This window comes from Bos indicus, chromosome 3 (genome assembly GCF_029378745.1).
Source record: "Bos indicus isolate NIAB-ARS_2022 breed Sahiwal x Tharparkar chromosome 3, NIAB-ARS_B.indTharparkar_mat_pri_1.0, whole genome shotgun sequence".
Taxonomy (NCBI): domain Eukaryota; kingdom Metazoa; phylum Chordata; class Mammalia; order Artiodactyla; family Bovidae; genus Bos; species Bos indicus.
Genome location: NC_091762.1, coordinates 29,927,272 through 29,947,574, shown reverse-complemented (window position 1 = coordinate 29,947,574; position 20,303 = coordinate 29,927,272). Strand labels below are relative to the sequence as shown.

General features: G+C 36.0%; 1 protein-coding gene across 1 annotated transcript in view; it reads right to left on the bottom strand.

The window, feature by feature from the left end:
- Positions 1-20,303, bottom strand: part of PTPN22 (protein tyrosine phosphatase non-receptor type 22) — a 57,471-nt gene that overhangs the window by 19,885 nt on the left and 17,283 nt on the right. The window contains exons 4-11 of the mRNA XM_070779798.1: positions 20,208-20,303; positions 19,839-19,877; positions 18,647-18,718; positions 18,467-18,526; positions 17,755-17,897; positions 17,195-17,261; positions 12,908-12,985; positions 9,534-9,620 (exon numbers count right to left, since the gene is read on the bottom strand). Of these exons, the coding sequence (XP_070635899.1) occupies positions 9,534-9,620; positions 12,908-12,985; positions 17,195-17,261; positions 17,755-17,897; positions 18,467-18,526; positions 18,647-18,718; positions 19,839-19,877; positions 20,208-20,303 (642 nt within the window). The remainder of the gene's footprint in view (positions 1-9,533; positions 9,621-12,907; positions 12,986-17,194; positions 17,262-17,754; positions 17,898-18,466; positions 18,527-18,646; positions 18,719-19,838; positions 19,878-20,207) is intronic.

Here is a 20,303-nt window from a genome sequence, read left to right as displayed (position 1 = left end):
CCCTTCTTGGTTTACAGTACTTGTTACAGTAAGCCTAGTAAACTGATACAGAAAATTTAATACTCCACTTTTAATAATGAATAGAACAATCAGAAGATCAACAAAGAAATAGAGGACAGACATGGATAATCAAATTTTGGTTTTGTTGGTTTTCTCCATTGTTTTTTTATTGTAAACTGAAAAGAACTAACAAACGCTTATAGAACACTCTACCCAGCAACACAGACATTCTTCTCAAACATTTATGGAATGTTCTCTAGGACAGACCATATATTAGGCCACAAAACAAGCTTTAATAAATTTTTAAAAATAGAAGTCATACAAAGTATCTTTTTCAATTAGAATGGATTGAGACTAGAAATGAATAACAGGAAAATCTGGAAAATTCACACAGATGTATAAATTAAACTGTGTTAAACAACTAGCGGGTCAAAGGAGAAATCACAATAGAAATGAGAGAATACTTAGAAATAAATGAAAATACATCATACCAAAATATACGGGATACAGTGAAAGCAGTTCTCAGAGGTAAATTTACAACTGTAAATGTGTAAAAGAAAGATTTCAAATTAATTATTTAACTGTACATCTTAAGGAACTAGCATAAGAACAAGCTAAACCCAAAGCCAGCTGAAGTAAGGAAATATTAAAAGATTATAGCAGAGATAAATGAAATAGAGACTAAGAAAACAATGGAGAAAACCAACAAAACCAAAATTTGATCCTTTGAAAAGATCAGTAAAGATTCACAAACCTTTAACTAGATGGACAAAGGAAAAAAGAGAAGACTAAAATTGCTAAAATCTCAAATTACAGAAATAAAAGTGGGGACATTATGCCCAATTTCATAGAAATAAAAAATATACATAATAATAGGAACAATTGTATGCCAACAAATTGTATAACCTGGATTAAATGGACAAATTCCTGAAATACTTGATCAACCAACACTGACTCAGAAAGAAATGCAAAATCTGAATAGACCTACAACTGGTGAGTAGACTGAATCAGTAATCAAATATTTTCCCAACAAAGAAAAGTCCAGGATCAGACAGCTTCACTGGTGAATTCTACCAAGCGTTTAAGGAAGAATAAACACCTGCACAAACTCTTCCTAAGAACTGACTGACAGTGCCAAGTCGATCACCTATGAGAACAGTAAATCCCTGTTACCAAAAGTGGACAAAGATGCTACAAGCAAAAGACGAATATTCTTCATGAATATTGATGCAAAGTCCTCAATAAAATACTAGCAAACTGAATTCAGTGTAGGAAAAGAATTACACCCTTTGACCAACTGGGATTTATTTCCAGAGGGCAAGGAATCTTGTGCAACAATCTTCAACATAAGAAATCAATGTAACATATCATATTAAGAGAATTAAAGGGAAGAAATCCACATGATCATATCAATTGATGCAGAAAAATTTGACAAATTCTTGATAAAAATATTCTAATAACCTAGGAATTTAAGGGAACTTCCTCGATATGATAAAGGTTATATATGAAAAACCTACAGCTAATATCATACTCAATTGGTGAAAGATTACAAGCTTTCTCCCAAGATCAGGCATATGACAAGGATGCCAATTTTTACCACTTTTAGTCAACATAATACTGGAGGGTCTAGCCAGAGCAATTAGGCACAAAAAAAACAAAGGTATCAAAATGGAAAAGAAGTAAGTAAAGTTATCTTCATTCGCAGATGACATGATTTTATATGTGGAAGGATTCCACACACATACACACACACACACAATTGCAAGACCTAATAAACCAATTCAGCAAAGTTGCAGAATATGTAGTCAACACACAAAAACCAGTTGCATTACTATAAAATAACAATAAACAATCTGAAAAGAAAATTAGAAAAGCAATTAGCATCAAAAATATACATACTAAAGAATAAATTTAACCAAAGAAATGAAAGACTTATATGCTGAAAACTACAAAGCATTGCTGACAAAAAAAAGGGGAGACGTTCTATGTTCATGAAGTGGATGATATTATTGTTACAATATCATTACCCAAAGTAATCTACAGATTCAGTGCAATCCCTATCAAAACGATGCCTTTGCAGAAATAGAAAACCTCATCTTAAAATTCATGCAGAATCTCAAGGGACTCTGGCTAGCTAAAACAATCTTGAAAAAGAAGAGCAAAGGTGAAGGACTTAAACTTCCTGTTATCAAGAGGACTACAAACAGTAATACAATAAAGTTGTAATAAAACTATGTAATAAGTTTTACAATATGTAAAACTTACCAATAAAACAATATGGTACTGACATTGAACAGCCATACAGATTAATGGAATAAAACAGAGAGCCTAACAGTAAACTCACAGAAAGAGCAACTGATTGTTTAAAATATTTATTTGGCTATGTCAGGTCTTATTTGTGGCATGCAGGATCTTTGATGTTTGTTGAAGTATGTGGGATCTAGTTCCCTGACCAGGGATTGAACCTGGGTTCCCTGCATCAAGAATGTGGAGTCTTAGCCACTGGACCACCAGGGAAATCAATGAGCAATTGATTTTTGATGAGGTTGCCTAGAGCATTCAATGGAGAAGAGACAGCCTTTTCAACAAATGATGCTGGGAAACTGGGCATCTACATGCGAAAAAAATGTTGGATTCTTGCAGTATATACAAAGATTAACTCAGAATGGATCAAATACCTAAACATAAGAGCTAAAACTAAACCTCTTAGAAGAAAACAGAAAGCTTCACGGCATTGGGTCTGGCAATGATTTCATATATATGACACCAAAGGCACTATCAACAAAACAAAAAAAGAGACAAATTAGATTTTATGAAAATTAAAAACTTATATGCATCAAAGTGCAAAATCAACAGAGTGAAAGGGCAACACACATATATCTGATAAAGATTAACATCCAGAATATTTAGAGAACTTCTAAGACTCAAAAACAACCAACTCAAAAATGGAAAAAAGACACAAAAACAGACATATGGACAATGGAAAAGAATAGAGAGCCCAGAAGTAAACCCACACACCTACAGTCAATTAATTTTCAACAGAAGAGGCAAGAATATACAATGGAGAAAAACAGTCTCTTCAGCAAGCTGTGGTGGAGAAGTTGGACAGCTGAATGTAAAACAATGAAATTAGACCACACCCTCATATCATACACAAAAATTAACTCAAAATGGCTTGAAGACTTAAATATAAGATATGACACCATAAAAATCCTAGAAGAGAATTCTCTAACATAAATTGTACCAATGTTTTCTTAGGTCAATCTCCCAAGGCAACAGAATAAAAGCTAATATAAACAAACGGAACCCAATCAAACTAACAAGCTTTTGCACAGCAAAGGAAACCATAAACAAACAAAAAGACAACCTAGGAACTAGGAAAAATATTTGCAAATAATATAACCAACAAGAGATTAATTTCCAGAATACACAGCTCATACAACTCAATGACAAAAAAACAAACAATCCAATCGAAAAAAGGGCAGAAGACCTAGACATTTCTCCAAAGATACACAGGTGGCCAAAACACATATGAAAATATGCTCATCATTGCTAATTATTAGAGAAATGCAAATCAAAACTATGAGGTACTACCTCACACCAGTCTGAATGACCATCATTAATTCTACAATTACTGGATAGGGTAGGGAGAAAAGGGAGCCCTCTTACACTGTTGATGGGAATGTAAATTGGTACAGTCACAATGGAAAACAGTATGGAGGATCCTCAAAAAACTGAAGTCATAAAATCCAGCAATCCCACTCCTGGGCATATATCCAGACAAAACTATAATTAAAAAACATTATTTTTTTAAAAAAGAAACTTGTTTTCAACAAAGAAGGAAGAAAAGATGCATGCACCCTTATGTTCATAGCAGCACAATTTATAATAGCTAAGATATGGAAGCTATTTAAATGTCCATCAACAGATGAATAAACAAGATGTGATATATATATATACATATATTTTATATTTTAATACGTGTGTGTGTGTATATATATATGTTAGTTGTTTAGTCATTAAGTTGTGTTCAACTCTTTGCAACCCCATAGACTAGAGTCTGCCAGGCTCCTCTGTCGCGATCCCTGGGTCAGGAAGATCCCCTGGAGAAGGAAATGGAAACCCACTCCAGTATTCTTGCCTGGGAAATCCCGTGGACATAGGAGCCTGGCGGGCTACAGTCCATGGGGTCACAAAAGAACTGGACACAACTTAGTGACTAAACAACAACAATAACAATTTTTTATTGTATGCATTTAGGTGCTATAAACTTTGCTCTGGAGCTGTGTGTGACAAATCTCAATATGTGGTATTTTTGTATTTTTATTCAGTTCAATGTGGTTTTCAGAAATTTCTCTTTAAACTTCCTTTTTTGAGTCAGTGGATTTTTTCGAAGAGTCTTATGTGGTTTCCAAGTACTTGGTTCTTGTTATTTTTCTGTTATCAACTTTGATTTTCATTCCATAGAACTCAGAGAATACATTCTATATGATATCAATTCTTTATATTTTTGAGATTGTTTAACGGCCCAGGATGTGATCCACCTTGGTATATGTTCAATCAGGACTTGAAAAGAATGTATATTCTTGTGTTATTAGGTGGAGACTCCTATAAATATCAATTTGGTCCTGTTGGTGGTGGTGGTGTTAAGTTTTCACATATTCTTGCACAGTTCCTGCTGAGTTCTATAAATTTTGAGAGAGGGGTATTGAAGTCTCCAAATATAACTGTGGATTTTTCTATTGCTCCTTTTAATCCTATCAGTTTTTGCTTCACCTATCTTGCAGGTCTGGTCCATACACACTTAAGATTGTTAAAAACATCTTACTGGTGGATTGACCCTTTTATCATTATACAATATCCCTCCCTTTCTGTGGGAGAATAACTCTTTATTCTGAGGTCTCTCTGTTATTAATATGGTTACTCCTGCTTTCCCTTTATTCATGTTTACACAATATATTTTTTTCTAATCCTTTATTTTAAACCAACTTAAATATTTGAAACGTATTTCTTACAAACAGCATATAGTTGGGTCATGTTATCAATACATGCTGCCAATCTGTCTATTAATTGGTATATTTGTACTACTTACTTTCAGTGTAATTATTAATGTGGTAGAGCTAAAGTCTCCAACTTTACCTGTTGTTTTCTGTTTGTTCTTCATTTCTCATTTCTTTTTCCTGCCTTTTTCTCTTTCCTGCATATTTAGAATTTCATTTTGATTTACCTATAATGTTTTTTAAAATATATCTTTGTACAGTTTTTGTAGGAGTGGCTCTAGTAATTACACCATATCAAAGTCTGTAAGTGTTCAGTTCAGTCAGTTCAGTTCAGTCGCTCAGTCGTGTCCGACTCTTTGCGACCCCATGAATCACAGCACACCAGGCCTCCCTGTCCATCACCAACTCCCGGAGTTCACCCAGACTCACGTCCATCGAGTCAGTGATGCCTTCCAGCCATCTAATCCTCTGCCGTCCCCTTCTCCTCTTGCCCCCAATCCCTCCCAGCATCAGAGTCTTTTCCAATTAGTCAACTCTTTGCATGAGGTGGCCAAAGTACTGGCGTTTCAGCTTTAGCATCATTCCTTCCAAAGAAATCCCAGGGCTGATCTTCAGAATGGACTGGTTGGATCTCCTTGCAGTCCAAGGGACTCTCAAGAGTCTTCTCCAACACCACAGTTCAAAAGCATCAAGTATTACTGTTTTACTAATTCAATACAGAAGCCTTACCTCCCTTTACGTGTATAACCCTTCCTTTTTCATAATGCAGTTGCCTTACATATTTCTTCTAATACATTTAGAACCATATCAATGTTATAATTTTCACTTCAATCATTAAATAATTTAGAAAAATCAAGAGAAAAAGGAAAACCTATTATATTTACCCATGTTGCTTACCATATTATTTTTTCCTTTCCTTTCTATTTAGAAAAATTGCTTTGCCATTTTCTTAGGGTAGGTCTATCTATTGGCAACAAATCCCCTTAGTTTTTCTTCACCTGAGAGTGTCTTGATTTCGCCTTCATTCTTGAAGGATATTTCTTACTGGATGTAGAAATCTGTTGACAAGCTTTTTTCCTTCAGCACTTGTAAAATACTGTGCCACTTCCTTCTGGCCCCCATGTTTTCTGATGACATATTAATTTTCATTCTAATTATTTCGGCCCTTCAGTTAATATCATTTTTCTTTGGCTGCTTCCTAGAATTTTTTTATTTAGTTTTCTGAAGTTTACTTATGATGAGAATTTCAGTACTTTTTTAGACTTGCCTTTTTTCTCCTTTCCTCCTTGGACATCAATGACATTAATGCTAGGGGTTTTGTTATTGTCACTTAGTTTCCTAAAGCTCTATATTTTATTTTTATTTTATTTTTTAGTCTATTTTATTTCTATTGCTTAAATTGGGCAGTTTCTGTTGTTTTGTCTTTCAATTCATTAATTCTTTCCTTGTGTCCTGTACTCTGCTCTTAAATCCATTCTACTGAGCTGTTTTGTTTCCATTACCGTTATTTTTCAAATGTAAAATTCCTTTTCGGTTCTTCTTTATATCTTCTCTTTCTTTGCAAGGTCTTTATATTACTTTGCTGAGACTTTTTATTTTTTCATTTGTTTTAACATGCCTGTGATTGCTCACTGAAGCATTTTAATCATGGCTGCTTTAGAATCTTTGTCAGATAATCCTTACATCTCTGTCATCTTAGTGTTGTCATCTGTTGATTGTCTTTTACTCATTTGGTTTGAGATCCTCCTGGTGCTTGGTATGACAAATGATTTTTCACATGAAATCTAGATGTTTTTGTATTGTTATATTATTCTCTTTTAACTGGGGTAGCTTTTAAAAACCCATTCTGACAGGGGAAAGAAGAAGGGTGGGGGTGCTACCTCATTACTGCCTTGCCATTGCCAAGTGGATTCAGTCCCCACCAGTTTTCTCACAGTCTCTGTTAACACCTGAAGGGAGACACCATGGGAGAGGCTCTCCAGGTGGTCTCTATTGACACCATGGTCTGGGTGGTCTCATTACTGCTGGATAATGTTGAAAGTCCTGACTCTCCACTAGGCCTCTTCTGACACTCCATCAGTGGAGAGACGCTGGGGTACCAGGTTACTGCCAGGTAGAAACTCAGGCTCCCCACCTGGTTTCCATTGACACTGCAGGGAAACCTCATTTCAGGCCAGTGGAAATAAAACTCCTAGCTCTTTACTTGACTTTTTCTTGTTTTAAATGCTTGTATATTTTTCTTTATTAGATTGATCACAAGAATGACACATAACACTGTCCTTCTGATAGAGTATTTATAGCTGACCTGTTGTCCTTCTCTGTATTACCATTTTTGTGAGGATGGAAATCTAGGCTCTCCACTTCTTTGTTGGCATAGGTGGGGTTGGGGGCCATTTTTTTCTTTGGTGTTGACTGAAGTAAAATACTTAGTATCTTAAAGTTTTCTGGTTTGCTGGACTGCCCCTTTCCTGGTTCTTTGACTGGAGAGGGCAGGATTTTGTTGGTTTATTGTTGTCTGTCCAATTTGTTGGTTTCTTCAGTTCCAAATCTGTGATATATGAAGAAAAAGAAAACTCAAGGAACTCACCTTCATGTCATTCCTTGGGTCCCAGTGTTCCTAGATGGTCTGTCTTCTCTCCATCTTTCAGAGTCTTCTTATATTTATTTTATATGTATGTTGTCCAGGGTTTCTAGTTGTATTTAGTGGAAAGAATAGGGGAAAGTATATCTACTTGATATTCCCAGAAACAGAAGTCCTCCTTGGCTGAGGTTAATCAGTTCCTTCTGTGGGAGGTTGAACCATGTTCCTATGTTCCTATGTTCCTATTTATTGACTAAGGGCACACTCCAAACAACTCAACTGTCTGGAGCCATGGGCTATATCTAAGTACTGACATTTCCTAGAACCTAAAGTATTAAACCACATACTCCACCAGCATGTTAGGAGAATATTCTTTGTTCAAGAAGGTTTTATTTGAAAAGCAAGGATATGACTGTATCATCATGTCAAAGGAGAAAATCCATGTGATCATTCTATAAATGCAAAGATATGCAGTTGATAGACTTCAACGTTCTTTCTGAAAAAATTCTTAATAAAATAGAAGTCAATTAATACTTCCTTTAAACAATTAAAAGATATATCTCAGACTTCCCTGGTGGTCCAGAAGAATTTGCCTGCCAGTGCAGGAAACACAGGTTCAATCCCTGGTCTGGAAAAATCTCACATGCCATGGGGCAACTGAGCCCTTGCACCACAGCTACTGAGCCCATACTCTAAACCCCGCAAGCTGCAACTATGAAGCCCATGCACCTAGAGCCCATGCTCTGCAACAAGAGAAGCCACCACAATGAGGAGCTTGCACACGGCAACGGAGAGTAGCCCCCACTTGCCACAGCTAGAGAAAGCCCTCCCACAGCAGTGAAGACCCAGCACAGCCAAAAAAGATAATAAAATAAACAAATAAAATAACTCCAATCAAATCAACATCACAGTTAGTAGTAAAACATGAGAATCTCTTCCACTAAAATTAGGTCATGCAATCACTTCTGTTATTTAAACTTGTTTTGGGACTACGAGCCAACGAAGTAGGCATGAACAGGATGTAAGTAACAATGTCTGGCAACTATATTCTTGTTTTCATCTCCTTCTCCTACACTTTTTCTTCAGAGCTGACATTCACTATAGGATTGCATAGTTCATTCTCTAGCCTCAAGAGTTTTTTTTTATTTTTTCTTTTTCACTCCAAATGCTTCATCATTCAAGTGATAGGAGTTGTGAGAGTCACATCTTATATACTTTGTATTCTTAATACTGTGAAAACAGTAGGTACTCAGTGAATATTTTCAGATGCATAATACAAAATGTGGTGTCAAAATTTTAATTAATTTGTATATATTACATACACCCTGGAAGGTCAGTCAATAATTTAGTCTTATTAAGGTTTGTTCAGAATCTAATACTTTGTGATTCCAAATATTTGACATCAATTTTTGTGATGAGCTCAAAATAACGTATTTAGAATGCTCAATATTTTTCAATTAGAATTTGGTGAAATCATAATTGTTTTCATACCCAACATTTTCAGCTAAGAATCCTTTGGATATTCTAAAATATTTTCAAAATTTGATGATACATATGCCATCAAAACGAAGCTTGAGTAACCTGAAAAATCATGTAAAGTATTCAACTACAATTTCACTTTATAATTGTCACTCTAACTTCTAACTTGCTGCATGACTGTCTAAAACATGAAAACAGAATATATGCTTGCCCTTTCACCCACTCCTATGGTTTCTAAATTGAGCTTAAAATGGTATGCAAAAGGTTAACCAAGACATTAATTTTCTAAGTTAAAATACTTCAATTAAATTGTCCTTCTTCACAGGAGATTTATAGTGCAGCCGCATGCACATCTGACACTCCAGTTTAGTTGTGATGATAAATTATAAGTCGCCCTGCAACTAATCTGAGATCCTTTGACCAAAATCAACACGAAAACATTTTTTTTACAAAACATAAAATTTAAAATGTACCTCTGTTCCAGAGTGTTTATCCCCGATAATATCCATCTGTCTCGTAAATAGTTCTAATACAGCGTTGTAGACCAGTTCATACTGTTGCTGAAGAGCATCGCAAACCGGAACAAATGAAAATAAACAAATCTTGGTGAACTAACAGAATCTCAGGAGTATGAACACCAATCAAATCCTAGTATAGCAACCTGAAACATTAGTTTAATGATAGTGCCTTATGTCTGTGCAGCCCATGTCAGGTTTCAAAACATTTTTAGGATGCTAGAAACAGCTAAATATTTGATCTACCTCTAGCTAATATACAAGGACCTTGCAGCATGCTTTTTATATTCTAACCCCACTTTCTTATTTCTCTTTCCTTCCACCATCCTCTCTCACAAAAGTTTGCTCACACTTTAAAATTTTCATTCCAGGGACTTCCCTGGAGGTCCAGTGTTTAAGACTCTGCTCTTCCATTGCAAGGGGCACAGGTTTGATCCCTGGTGGGGAAACTAAAATTCTGCATGCCACATGGCCAAAAAAAAATTGTTTTTTATTTCATTCCAGATGCATTTTTTCGGGGGTAATTCATCTCTTCTGGGAAAAGGTAGATTAATGTTGTTGATGGCCAACAGATAGCTTCAATATGACTCTCACAGTTGATCTGTAAAGTAGCTAGGTTGTTAACCCTGTTAATGATTTGTCTGAGATCATTCAGAAGTAATTTCAATGTCTTGGGTTAGTACCTGAACCTTTGACTCTTAGTTTAGTGCATTTGGATCAAGCTGCTGAAATTCTGTCTTAGCAAAGGATACCAAAGAAAAGAAGACCACTAAATAGAGTTTGGAAATTTGTGGTTATAAAGGAATTCCACTGCAGAGAAATGAGACTGCTATAATTACAGGTTTATGGGTTTTTACTACCTTGTTTTTGCCTCTGTACCTGCTCAAGCACTTGATTTTTGGATCTATTTTTCATCTAAATAGGCCTATTCAGGTTTTTCAATGACACTTCACACAATCGTATACAAACAAAATATAACTTTTGCCAAAAATAATTGTAGCAGGAGAATAGTGCAGAGTCTGTATCATCCAACATAGCCATTGTCCCACTCTTCAATTTTTTCTAAAGAAGACAGGAAAATCAGACAGGAAGCACTCATCTGGTTACAGTGCTGTTTCCTGGTTAGAGCAGTATCAGAAAAAGCAGCTACAGCAGATAAGTTATTTGTCCAAATAGTTGTTGATAATGCCAAAATGTGAAAGCTCACTTAAAACTATGTTAGCTGTCTTCCAACTCTTACATGGACTTTTTCTGAAATGATGTATGGCTTTATTTATTGATTCAGTAATACAGTTTAATGTTATACAATTAGGTTGCATACTTCCTGGAATCTTTATACATCTACATGGATTGGCCTTAAGTCTGACAGCCTTAACCAGCCAATGCTTTCATTTCACATAAACATTTCATTTCACATAAAATAAAGGTTGAATATAGAAAACACCTACAGTCATACACATGAAAAAGAATTCTCTTTTTCCACTAACTATTAGTGGAAAACCTGTGTGGGCCAAACAGAAGGTTTATATTATAATAGCTCTTAATTTTTTCCCTTTGATTTAGAACTTTTACATAAAAACATCTAAAGTGCCATTGTCATTGTTTTACTTCTAAACCTGTGTTCAAGTTCATTTGTAAGTGCTTTAAACACTGCTGCTGCTGCTAAGTTGCTTCAGTCGTGTCCGACTCTGTGCGACCCCATAGACGGCAGCCCACCAGGCTCCCCCGTCCCTGGGATTCTCCAGGCAAGAACACTGGAGTGGGTTGCCATTTCCTTCTCCAATGCACAAAAGTGAAAAGTGAAAGTGAAGTCACTCAGTCGTGTCCGACTCTTTGCGACCCCATGGACTGCAGCCTACCAGGCTCCTCCATCCATGGGATTTTCCAGGCAAGAGTACTGGAGTGGGTTGCCATTGCCTTCTCCAGCTTTAAACACTAGGGTCTTACTATTTTAGCAATAAGAAATAGTTCTAACAAACTATGCAAAATGTGCTGTGTGCTTAGGTTCTACAGTCGTGTCCAACTCTTTGTGACCCTGTGGACTGTAGACCACCAGGCTCCTCTGTCCATGGGATTTTCCCGGCAAGTATACTGGAGTGGTTTGCCACTCTCTCCTCCAGGGGATCTTCCCAACCCAGGGATGGAATCTATGTCTCCTGCGTCTCTCACTTTGTACACAGATTGTTTATCCCTGAGTCATCAGAGATACCCGTGAAAAAGGTCTCTTTCCTAAAAAAAAAACAATGACTGTTTGATGAAAGAATGAATGGGTGAATGCTTAACTCTATCTTAAAGATGGAGGCCATTTAGAAATATAGGTAAAATTATTAGTGTTGAAATATGGATACAATATGGGTGTTGGGCTTCCCTGGTGGCTAAGATGGTAAAGAAGCTGCCTACAATACAGAAGACCCAGGTTCAATCCTTGGGTTGGGAAGATCCTCTGGAGAAGGGAATGGCCACCCATTCCATTATTCTTGCCTGGAGAATTCCATGGATAGAGAAGCCTGTCAGGAGAATTCCATTGTTAGAGAAGTCCATGGGGTCGCAAAGAGTCAGACACATGTGGGTGCTGAAATATTATAGAATGTGAGAGATTTGGGCTGGGAATGTTTCACCTAAGAGGTAGAATGTGAGCTGGAGAAGAGAGAACAGGTGGAAAGCATTTCTAATGGAATGAATAGGTATGAGCACTCTGGGGTAGGTTAATCATATACTATGATACACATATAATCATATATATATATATATATATATATATATATATAAGATTGTTGTAATTGTGGAGTTTTAAATTTTTTTTAAATATGCATACAATAAGGACCAGGAAAAAACTATAGAAAAATAGTAACAGTGACTCTCTCTAGGTGACAGGATTATGGATGATTTTTAAACTTTTTATTATTTTCTAAAATGAAGAAAATAATATAATTCTCCAGATTCTGTTACCATCTCCTGAAGAAGAAATTACAAATCTCTAATTTTGTATGGTTTCAGAAATGAATTACCACCACAAAATTTCAGGTTAACCTGACCCAGCTATTTCTTTCCAATAGGTCAAATAGTTTGTAGATTTTTTTTAAATATCCTTTGTAAGAAATATTGCTTTCTTAATATTTTCTGAACAGACAATAAAATATAAGGAATGAAAGGAATTTGGTCCAGGGCAAGGGATACAGGAAAAATATTGGGATATTTAGAGTTAGAGGAAGTGGAAATGGACCAAAACCCTCGATAGTAAAGCAGTCAGCTATTTTTGGATGCCTTGCTGTTACCAAATAAAGAGATGGAACCAGACTCAGACATGTTATATTATTCACCATAGTCCATACCTGAGTTTGAACTAATGAAGGCCTCTGTGTTCGCATTTCCTGGATCAAACTAAAAACACTGAAGTTCTCAGGAATTATCTATCAAATAAAAGGAAAAAATATCTTACTCTTTTGTTCCTATCTAGAAAAAAAGAATGCACTTTTAAAACTAACGAGGTTTTTCATCACTTGCACCATTACTTAGAGCCTATGAAATACTGAAGAAACTCTTCAGAATGATATCACATTGGGTGATCAAATGTCTGAAGTTAAAAATATAATGAGGGAACACCCCACTCACACCAATGGACAGATCATCAAAACAGAAAATTAATAAGGAAACACAAGTTTTAAATGATACATTAGATGAGATGAATCTCATTGATATCTTCAGGACATTCCATCCAAATGTAGAAGAATACACCTTCTCAAGTGCACATGGAACATTCTCCAGGATAGACCACATCTTGGGTCACAAATCAAACCTCAGTAAATTAAAGAAAATTGAAATCATATCAGGCATCTTCTCTGACCACAACACTACGAGCGAAGATATCAATTACAAGGAAAAAAAAACTGTAAGAAACACAAACACGTGGAGATTAAACAACACATTTCTAAATAAAGAGGTTACTGAAGAAATCAAAAAGAAAATAAAAAAGTTTCTAGAAACAAATGACAATGAAAACATGACAACTTAAAACCTACAGGATACAGTGAAAGCAGTTCTAAGAGGGAAGTTTATAGCAATACAATCCTCCCTCAAGAAACAAGAAAAACATCGAATAGACAACCTAACTTTACACCTAAAACAACTGGAAAAAGAAGAACAAAAAACCCCCGAAAATTAGGAGAAGAAGGAAATCATAAAGATCTGAGCAGAAATAAATTAAAAAGAAATGAAAGAAACAATAGTAAAGGTTAATAAAACTAAAAGCTGGTTCTTTGAGAAGATAAACAAAATTGACCAGCCTTTAGCCAGACTCATCAACAAAATTAGAAATGAAAAAGGAGAAGTTACAACAGACAATGCAGAACTACAAAGATTATAAGAGACTATTATGAACAACTATGTGGCAATAAAATGGATAACTTGGAAGAAATGGACAGATTCTCAGAAAAGTTCAATCTTACAAGACTGAACCAGGAAGAAATAGAAATTATTAACAACCCAATTACAAGCACTGAAATCGAAGCTGTGATCAAAAATCTCCCAAAAAACAAAAGCCCAGGACCAGATGACTTCATGGGAGAATTCTATCAAATATTTAGAGAAGAGCTAATGCCTATCCTTCTAAAACTTTTTAAAAAATTGCCAAGGAAGGGACACTTCCAAACTCATTCTATGAGGCCACTATCACCCTGATACCAAAACCAGACAAAGACAGCACAAAAAAAGAAAACTGTAGGCCAATATCACTGATGAACATAGATCCAAAATCCTCAACAAAATTTTAGCAAATAGAATTCAGCAACAGATCTAAAAGCTCATACACCATGATCAAGTTGGGTTTATTCCAGGAATGCAAGGATTCTTCAATATACACAAATCAATCAATGTGATAAACTATATTAACAAATTGAAAGATAAAAACCATATTATAATCTCAATAGATACAGAAAAAGCCTTTGACAAAATTCAGCACCCATTTATGATTAAAACTCTTCAAAAAATGGGTATAAAAGGAAACTACCTCAACATAGTAAAGGCCATATATGATAAGCCTACAGCAAACATTGTTTTCAATGGTGAAAAACTGAAAGCATTCCCCCTAAGATCAGGAACAAGACAAGGGTGTCCACTTTCTCCACTATTATTCAACATATTTCTGGAAGTCCTAGCTAGAGCAATCAGAGAAGAAAAAGAAATAAAAGAAATCCAGATCAGAAAAGAAGAAGTAAAGCTCTCCCTGTTTTCAGAAGACATGATACTGTACATAGAAAACCCTAAAGATAATATCAGAAAATTCCTAGAGCTAATCGGTGAATTTAGCAAAGTTGCAGGATATAAAATCAATACACAGAAATCACTTGCATTTCTATATACTAAAAATGAAAAATCAGAAAGAGAAATTAAGGAATCAATCCCATTCACCACTGCAACAAAAAGAATTAAATATCTAGGAATAAACTTACCTAAGGAGACAAAAGAACTGTACACAGAAAATTGTAAGACACTAATGAGAGAAATCAAAGATGACATAAACAGATGAAGAGGTATTCCATGTTCCTGGGTAGGAAGAATCAATATTGTGAAAATGACTATACTACCAAATGCAATCTACAGATTCAATGTGACCCCTATCAAATTACCAATGGCTTTTTTCACAGAATTAGAACAAAACCTTTCACAATTCATATGGAAACACAAAAGACCCCGAATAGCCAAAGCAGTCTTGAGAAGGAAAAATGGAGCCAGAAGAATCAACCTTCCTGCCTTCAGATTATACTACAAAGCTACGGTCATCAACACACTATGGTACTGGCACAAAAACAGAAATATAGACCAATGGAACAAGATAGAAAGCCCAGAAATAAACCCATGCACCTATGGGTACCTTATTTTTGACAAAGGAGGCAAGAATATACAATGGGGCAAAGACAGCCTCTTCAATAAATGGTGCTGGGAAAACTGGACAGCTACATGTAAAAGAATGAAACTTCCTAACACCATACACAAAGATAAACTCAAAATGGATTACAAACCTCAATGTAAGACCAGAAACTATAAAACTCTTAGAGAAAAACATAGGCAGAACACTCGATGACATAAATCAAAGCAAGATCCTCTATGACCCACCTCCTAAGGTAACGGAAATAAAAACAAAAGTAAACAAGTGGGACCTGATTAAACTGAAAAGCTTTTGCACAGCAAAGAAAACTATAAGCAAGGTGAAAAGACAAGCCACAGAATGGGAGAAAATAATAGCAAATGAAACAACTGACAAAGGATTAATTTCCAAAATAGACAAGCAGCTCATACAACTCAATACAAGAAAAACAACCCAATCAAAAAGTGGAGAAAAGACCTAAGCAGACAGTTCTCCAAAGGAGACATATAGATGGCTAATAAACACATGAAAAGGTGCTCAACATCACTCATTATTAGAGAAATGCAAATCAAAACTACTATGAGATACCACCTCACACCGGTCAGAATGGCCATCGTCAAAAAGTCTACAAACAATAAATGCTGGAGAGGGTGTGGAGAAAAGGGAATGCTCTTGCACTGTTGTTGGGAATGTAAATTGATACAGCCACTATGGAAGACGGTATGGAGATTCCTTAAAAAACTAGGAATAAAACCACCATATGACACAGCAATCCCACTCCTACGCATATACCCTGAGGAAACCAAAATTGAAAGAGATACATGTATCCCATTGTTCATTGCAGCACTATTTACAATAGCTAGAACATGCAAGCAACCTAGATGTCCATCAACAGATGAATGGATAAAGAAGTTGTGGTACATATACACAATGGAATATTACTCAGCCATAAAAAGGAATGCCTCTGAGTCAGCTCTGATGAGCTGGATGAACCTAGAACCTATTATACAGTGAAGTGAGTCAGAAAGAGAAAGATAAATATCATATTCTAATGCACATATATGAAATCTAGAAAAATGGTACTGAAGAATTTATTTACAGGCCAACAATGGAGAAACAGACATAGAGAATAGACTTATGGACATGGGGAGAGGGGAGGAGAGGGTGAGATGTATGGAAAGAGTGACATGGAAACTTACATTACCATATGTAAAATAGATAGCCAATAGGAATTTGCTATATGGCTCAGGAAACTCAAACAGGGGCTCTGTATCAATCTAGAGGGGTGGGGTGGGGTGGGAGATGGGAGAGAGGTTCAAAAGGGAGGGGATAAATGTATACCTATGGCTGATTCATATTAAGGTTTGACAGAAAGCAGCAAAATTGTTAATGCAAGTTACCTGGCTAAAGGAAGGGTAACTATGATTTAGGACAGTGGTTATCAAAACTACTCTCCAGAAGCACCTGGAGAACTTGCCGGCCCCACCCCCTCCAGAGTTTCTGCTTCAGTTCATCTGAGGTGGGGCCCAAAAGTTTGCATTTCTAATGAGTTCCCCGGGTGATACTGATGCTTCTTGTCTGGGGACCACATTTTGAGAACCACCAATTTAGGAACTAAGTTAATTGTCTGAAAAAGCCAATCTACAAGTGAATATTCTAGAATCCTAAAGATAGATGTTTTGAAGAACCAGACAATTTCTAAGTCTGAAAGTAACAAGGTTAAGAAAATAGCAAGTGCCTATTGAGAAAAACTCACCCCATCTTTTAGCAACATCCACGTGTAATCAATAGCACAGAGAACACCAGTCCTTCCACAACCAGCACTGAAATGAAAGATCACAGTAGCATGTATAGTTGCAGAGAGTGGATTGTAGCTAAAAAATTTCACCAGCAGATTTGAGGAAGAAGAAATCTAGAGACCATGAAACTGTCTAAACCCTACCATTTCCCAGAACACGTTTTTCAGTTGCCACAGACTACACCAAGCCTCAGGACAGGTCTTAGGCAAGTTCTCACAGCAAAACATCTCTAGAGCTGTGCTGTTCACAAGTAATTTACCAGAAAAAAAAATCATTAACTCTCAGGTTGAATTTATCAGAGTTTCTTCTATTGACCTTTCTCTTTCAATCATTCTCATTTTTAAACTTGATTCCTTTCTGACTGACTGGAAAACATGAGCCTCAAATTAGAAACCTACATCTACATAGGGTTTAAGTTCCAACAAAGTCAGTCTTCCTTTGGTTAAAAGCAGAAGTCCTGGCCTGAGTGTGACATTTGGTTTATTCTGGGGAGAAGGTTCACACAACAGCATCATACCTGCAGTGAATGCATATGGGAACACTGTTATCGTCTTGGTAACAACGCACATCCCAAATGAGCTCAAGAATAGGGTCTATAGATGAAGGCACATCATGGTCTGGCCAATTCTTATAATGGAACTGATAGATGGTTCGAGTTTCCTATAGAAATAACCAGGATAAAAGGAGAGTTCAAGATTAGCATGTCACCTCATTCTATCACAAGATGACTCTGTCTTACTAAGTAGCATCTTATCTTTTTTGCAATTTATGTAATCTTCTTCCCTACAGACCAGATGCCCTGTAAGAACAATTATAAGTAATTTCAGGTCACTCACTATTGGCCTGTTCCTATCTACTCACAAGAGAAGGTAGATGTGAAAATGGTCCAAACCAGAGCTTCCCAACTGGTATCCTTTAAATGAGTCACAGGCAGGCTGAGGTACTAAATCCCTTTGCCTTAGAGAAACAGAGGAGTCTGAGCTTTCAAGTTGGTTCCCAGCCTCTATTCACCCTAGAAATAATATCATTTTATATGTGGGCCAATGGTGTGAAATAGGGTGGGGAACACAGATTACATCAAAGGTCTCTTTTGGATATTATGGGCTATCCAGAACATCAAAGGCCCTTCCATCCCCTATTATGATATGTCCAGACTGCATCATATACATGTACATTTACTTGCCTGGTCTCTGTGGGCTTTGAGTTTACATTTAGTGTTCTATACTTACACTATTGAACTTGGCTTTTAGAGTCCTGATTGTATAATCAGATTTTCTATTTTCAGCTTCCTAAGAAGTAAATCAAAATATTAGTTATTTCAAAGACTAATATTCAAAAACTACTCTCTATAAAGTAGGTTCTGGAGCATCTGCTCAGCCAAAGCGGAAATAGACAGACATCATACTTACACAGGATATGGAGAAAGGACCAAGTTGCAGTTGCGTGTCTCCTGGTTCAGCCCAGTAGCGCTCACATTTTTTCTGTTGCACAAAGCAAAAGGTGGTGATTTCCTTCCATATATTCTAGTCTTTCCTGGACAATGAAACCCTATCCCCCATTCAGAAGCAAATTCAGCTGTGTTCTTTACCCTAGGTTAGGAATTTCTAATGCCCTTGGACTTCAACACAAATCTGAATTTTCCAAAGATGGGAAAACAAGATGGGAAAACAAACCTTAAAGGATATACAAATTTAAGACTTCCTGGAAGTCTCAAAAAGTAGAAATAGGGATCTGACATTTTCAGTATTTCAAAAGGATTAAAACAAAGCTACACCAGCTAACTGAAACCCCAAGTTCCCTTGGTTTTCATTGGAATTGTATCGATTCAGAATGGCAACAGTAGTTTCAAAGAGTGTTGTTCAATAGAAATATAATATGAGCTACATATATAATTAAGACTTTTCTAATAGCCACATTCAAAAATGAAAAAAAATAGTAGGGTTAATTGTTATAATATATCTAAGCCCAATAAATTAAAAAAAATTTCAAGTTGTAATCAAACTAAAATGGTTATTAGATATTTGACATTTTTAAACTGTCTTCAAAATGTAGTATATATTTTATATTTAAAGCATGTTTCAGTTGCTATGCTAAATTTTCATTGGAAATATTTTATATCCATTTAGATTTCATAAAATCTATGGTTGAAAAAGATTCACATACCCAAGTTCCAAATTAGATTTTCCAATAACTGAATTAAATATCATTCTTTAAATTTAAATGCATTAAGATAAGCTGAGTTCCTCAGCCACACCAGCCATATTTCAAGTGCTCACCAGCCATACATGGTTAGTGAAGGCCTTGCCAAGTGGCACAAAAGGAGCTCTGACTGGCAGTCTAAAATGTCTGATTAATAACAACGGGAAAATGAATTGTTATTTTAAAAAGTATACTTTATTTTTATTTTAAAACACAGGGGAAATGGGCAAAAGAGGTTCTCACGGGTTTAAAAAAAAGCCTTGAGAATCATTTGGCATTCCCAAACTGAAGACTAGGAAGATGAGCATAAATGTCTACCAAGTCACAGTTAAGGAAAATTCTGCTACCAAGTTTCCCCCTTCGTTTTCTTTTTTCCTTTAGGTTTACTAAACAGCAACTCACCTTTCCCATTTCAAACTCCATGCACGCCATAACAATGATCTAGGGTGATAAAATAGAGACTTAAACACTGATACAGTTAGAAAAGCAGTTAATACATGAGTCCCAGAGTCCAAAAGTGTCGTACTTTTTTTTTGTTTTTTTTTTTTATAACTGAAAAAGAAATCCTAATAAATTATAAAATGTTGCTCCTACTCTTCTTTCTTTGTCCTCACTTCCCTTTTCTCTGTTCAAATCAATAAATTCTTGTTAACAAATGAGACTGTTAGAACGAGAACTTTTGTTTCCCTGAACAATAGTGACTGTGATTTTGACTAAAGTTGCCTGAACACCAAAATTCTAGCAACTGACCCCAAAAAACTCTGCACTTACCAGGATGCTGTATTCCCAAATCATCCTCCAGAAGTCCAGGACAGTTGTAGGCAAAGGTCCCTGGGTGGCAATATAAGTCTTGGGTCCATAAACTCC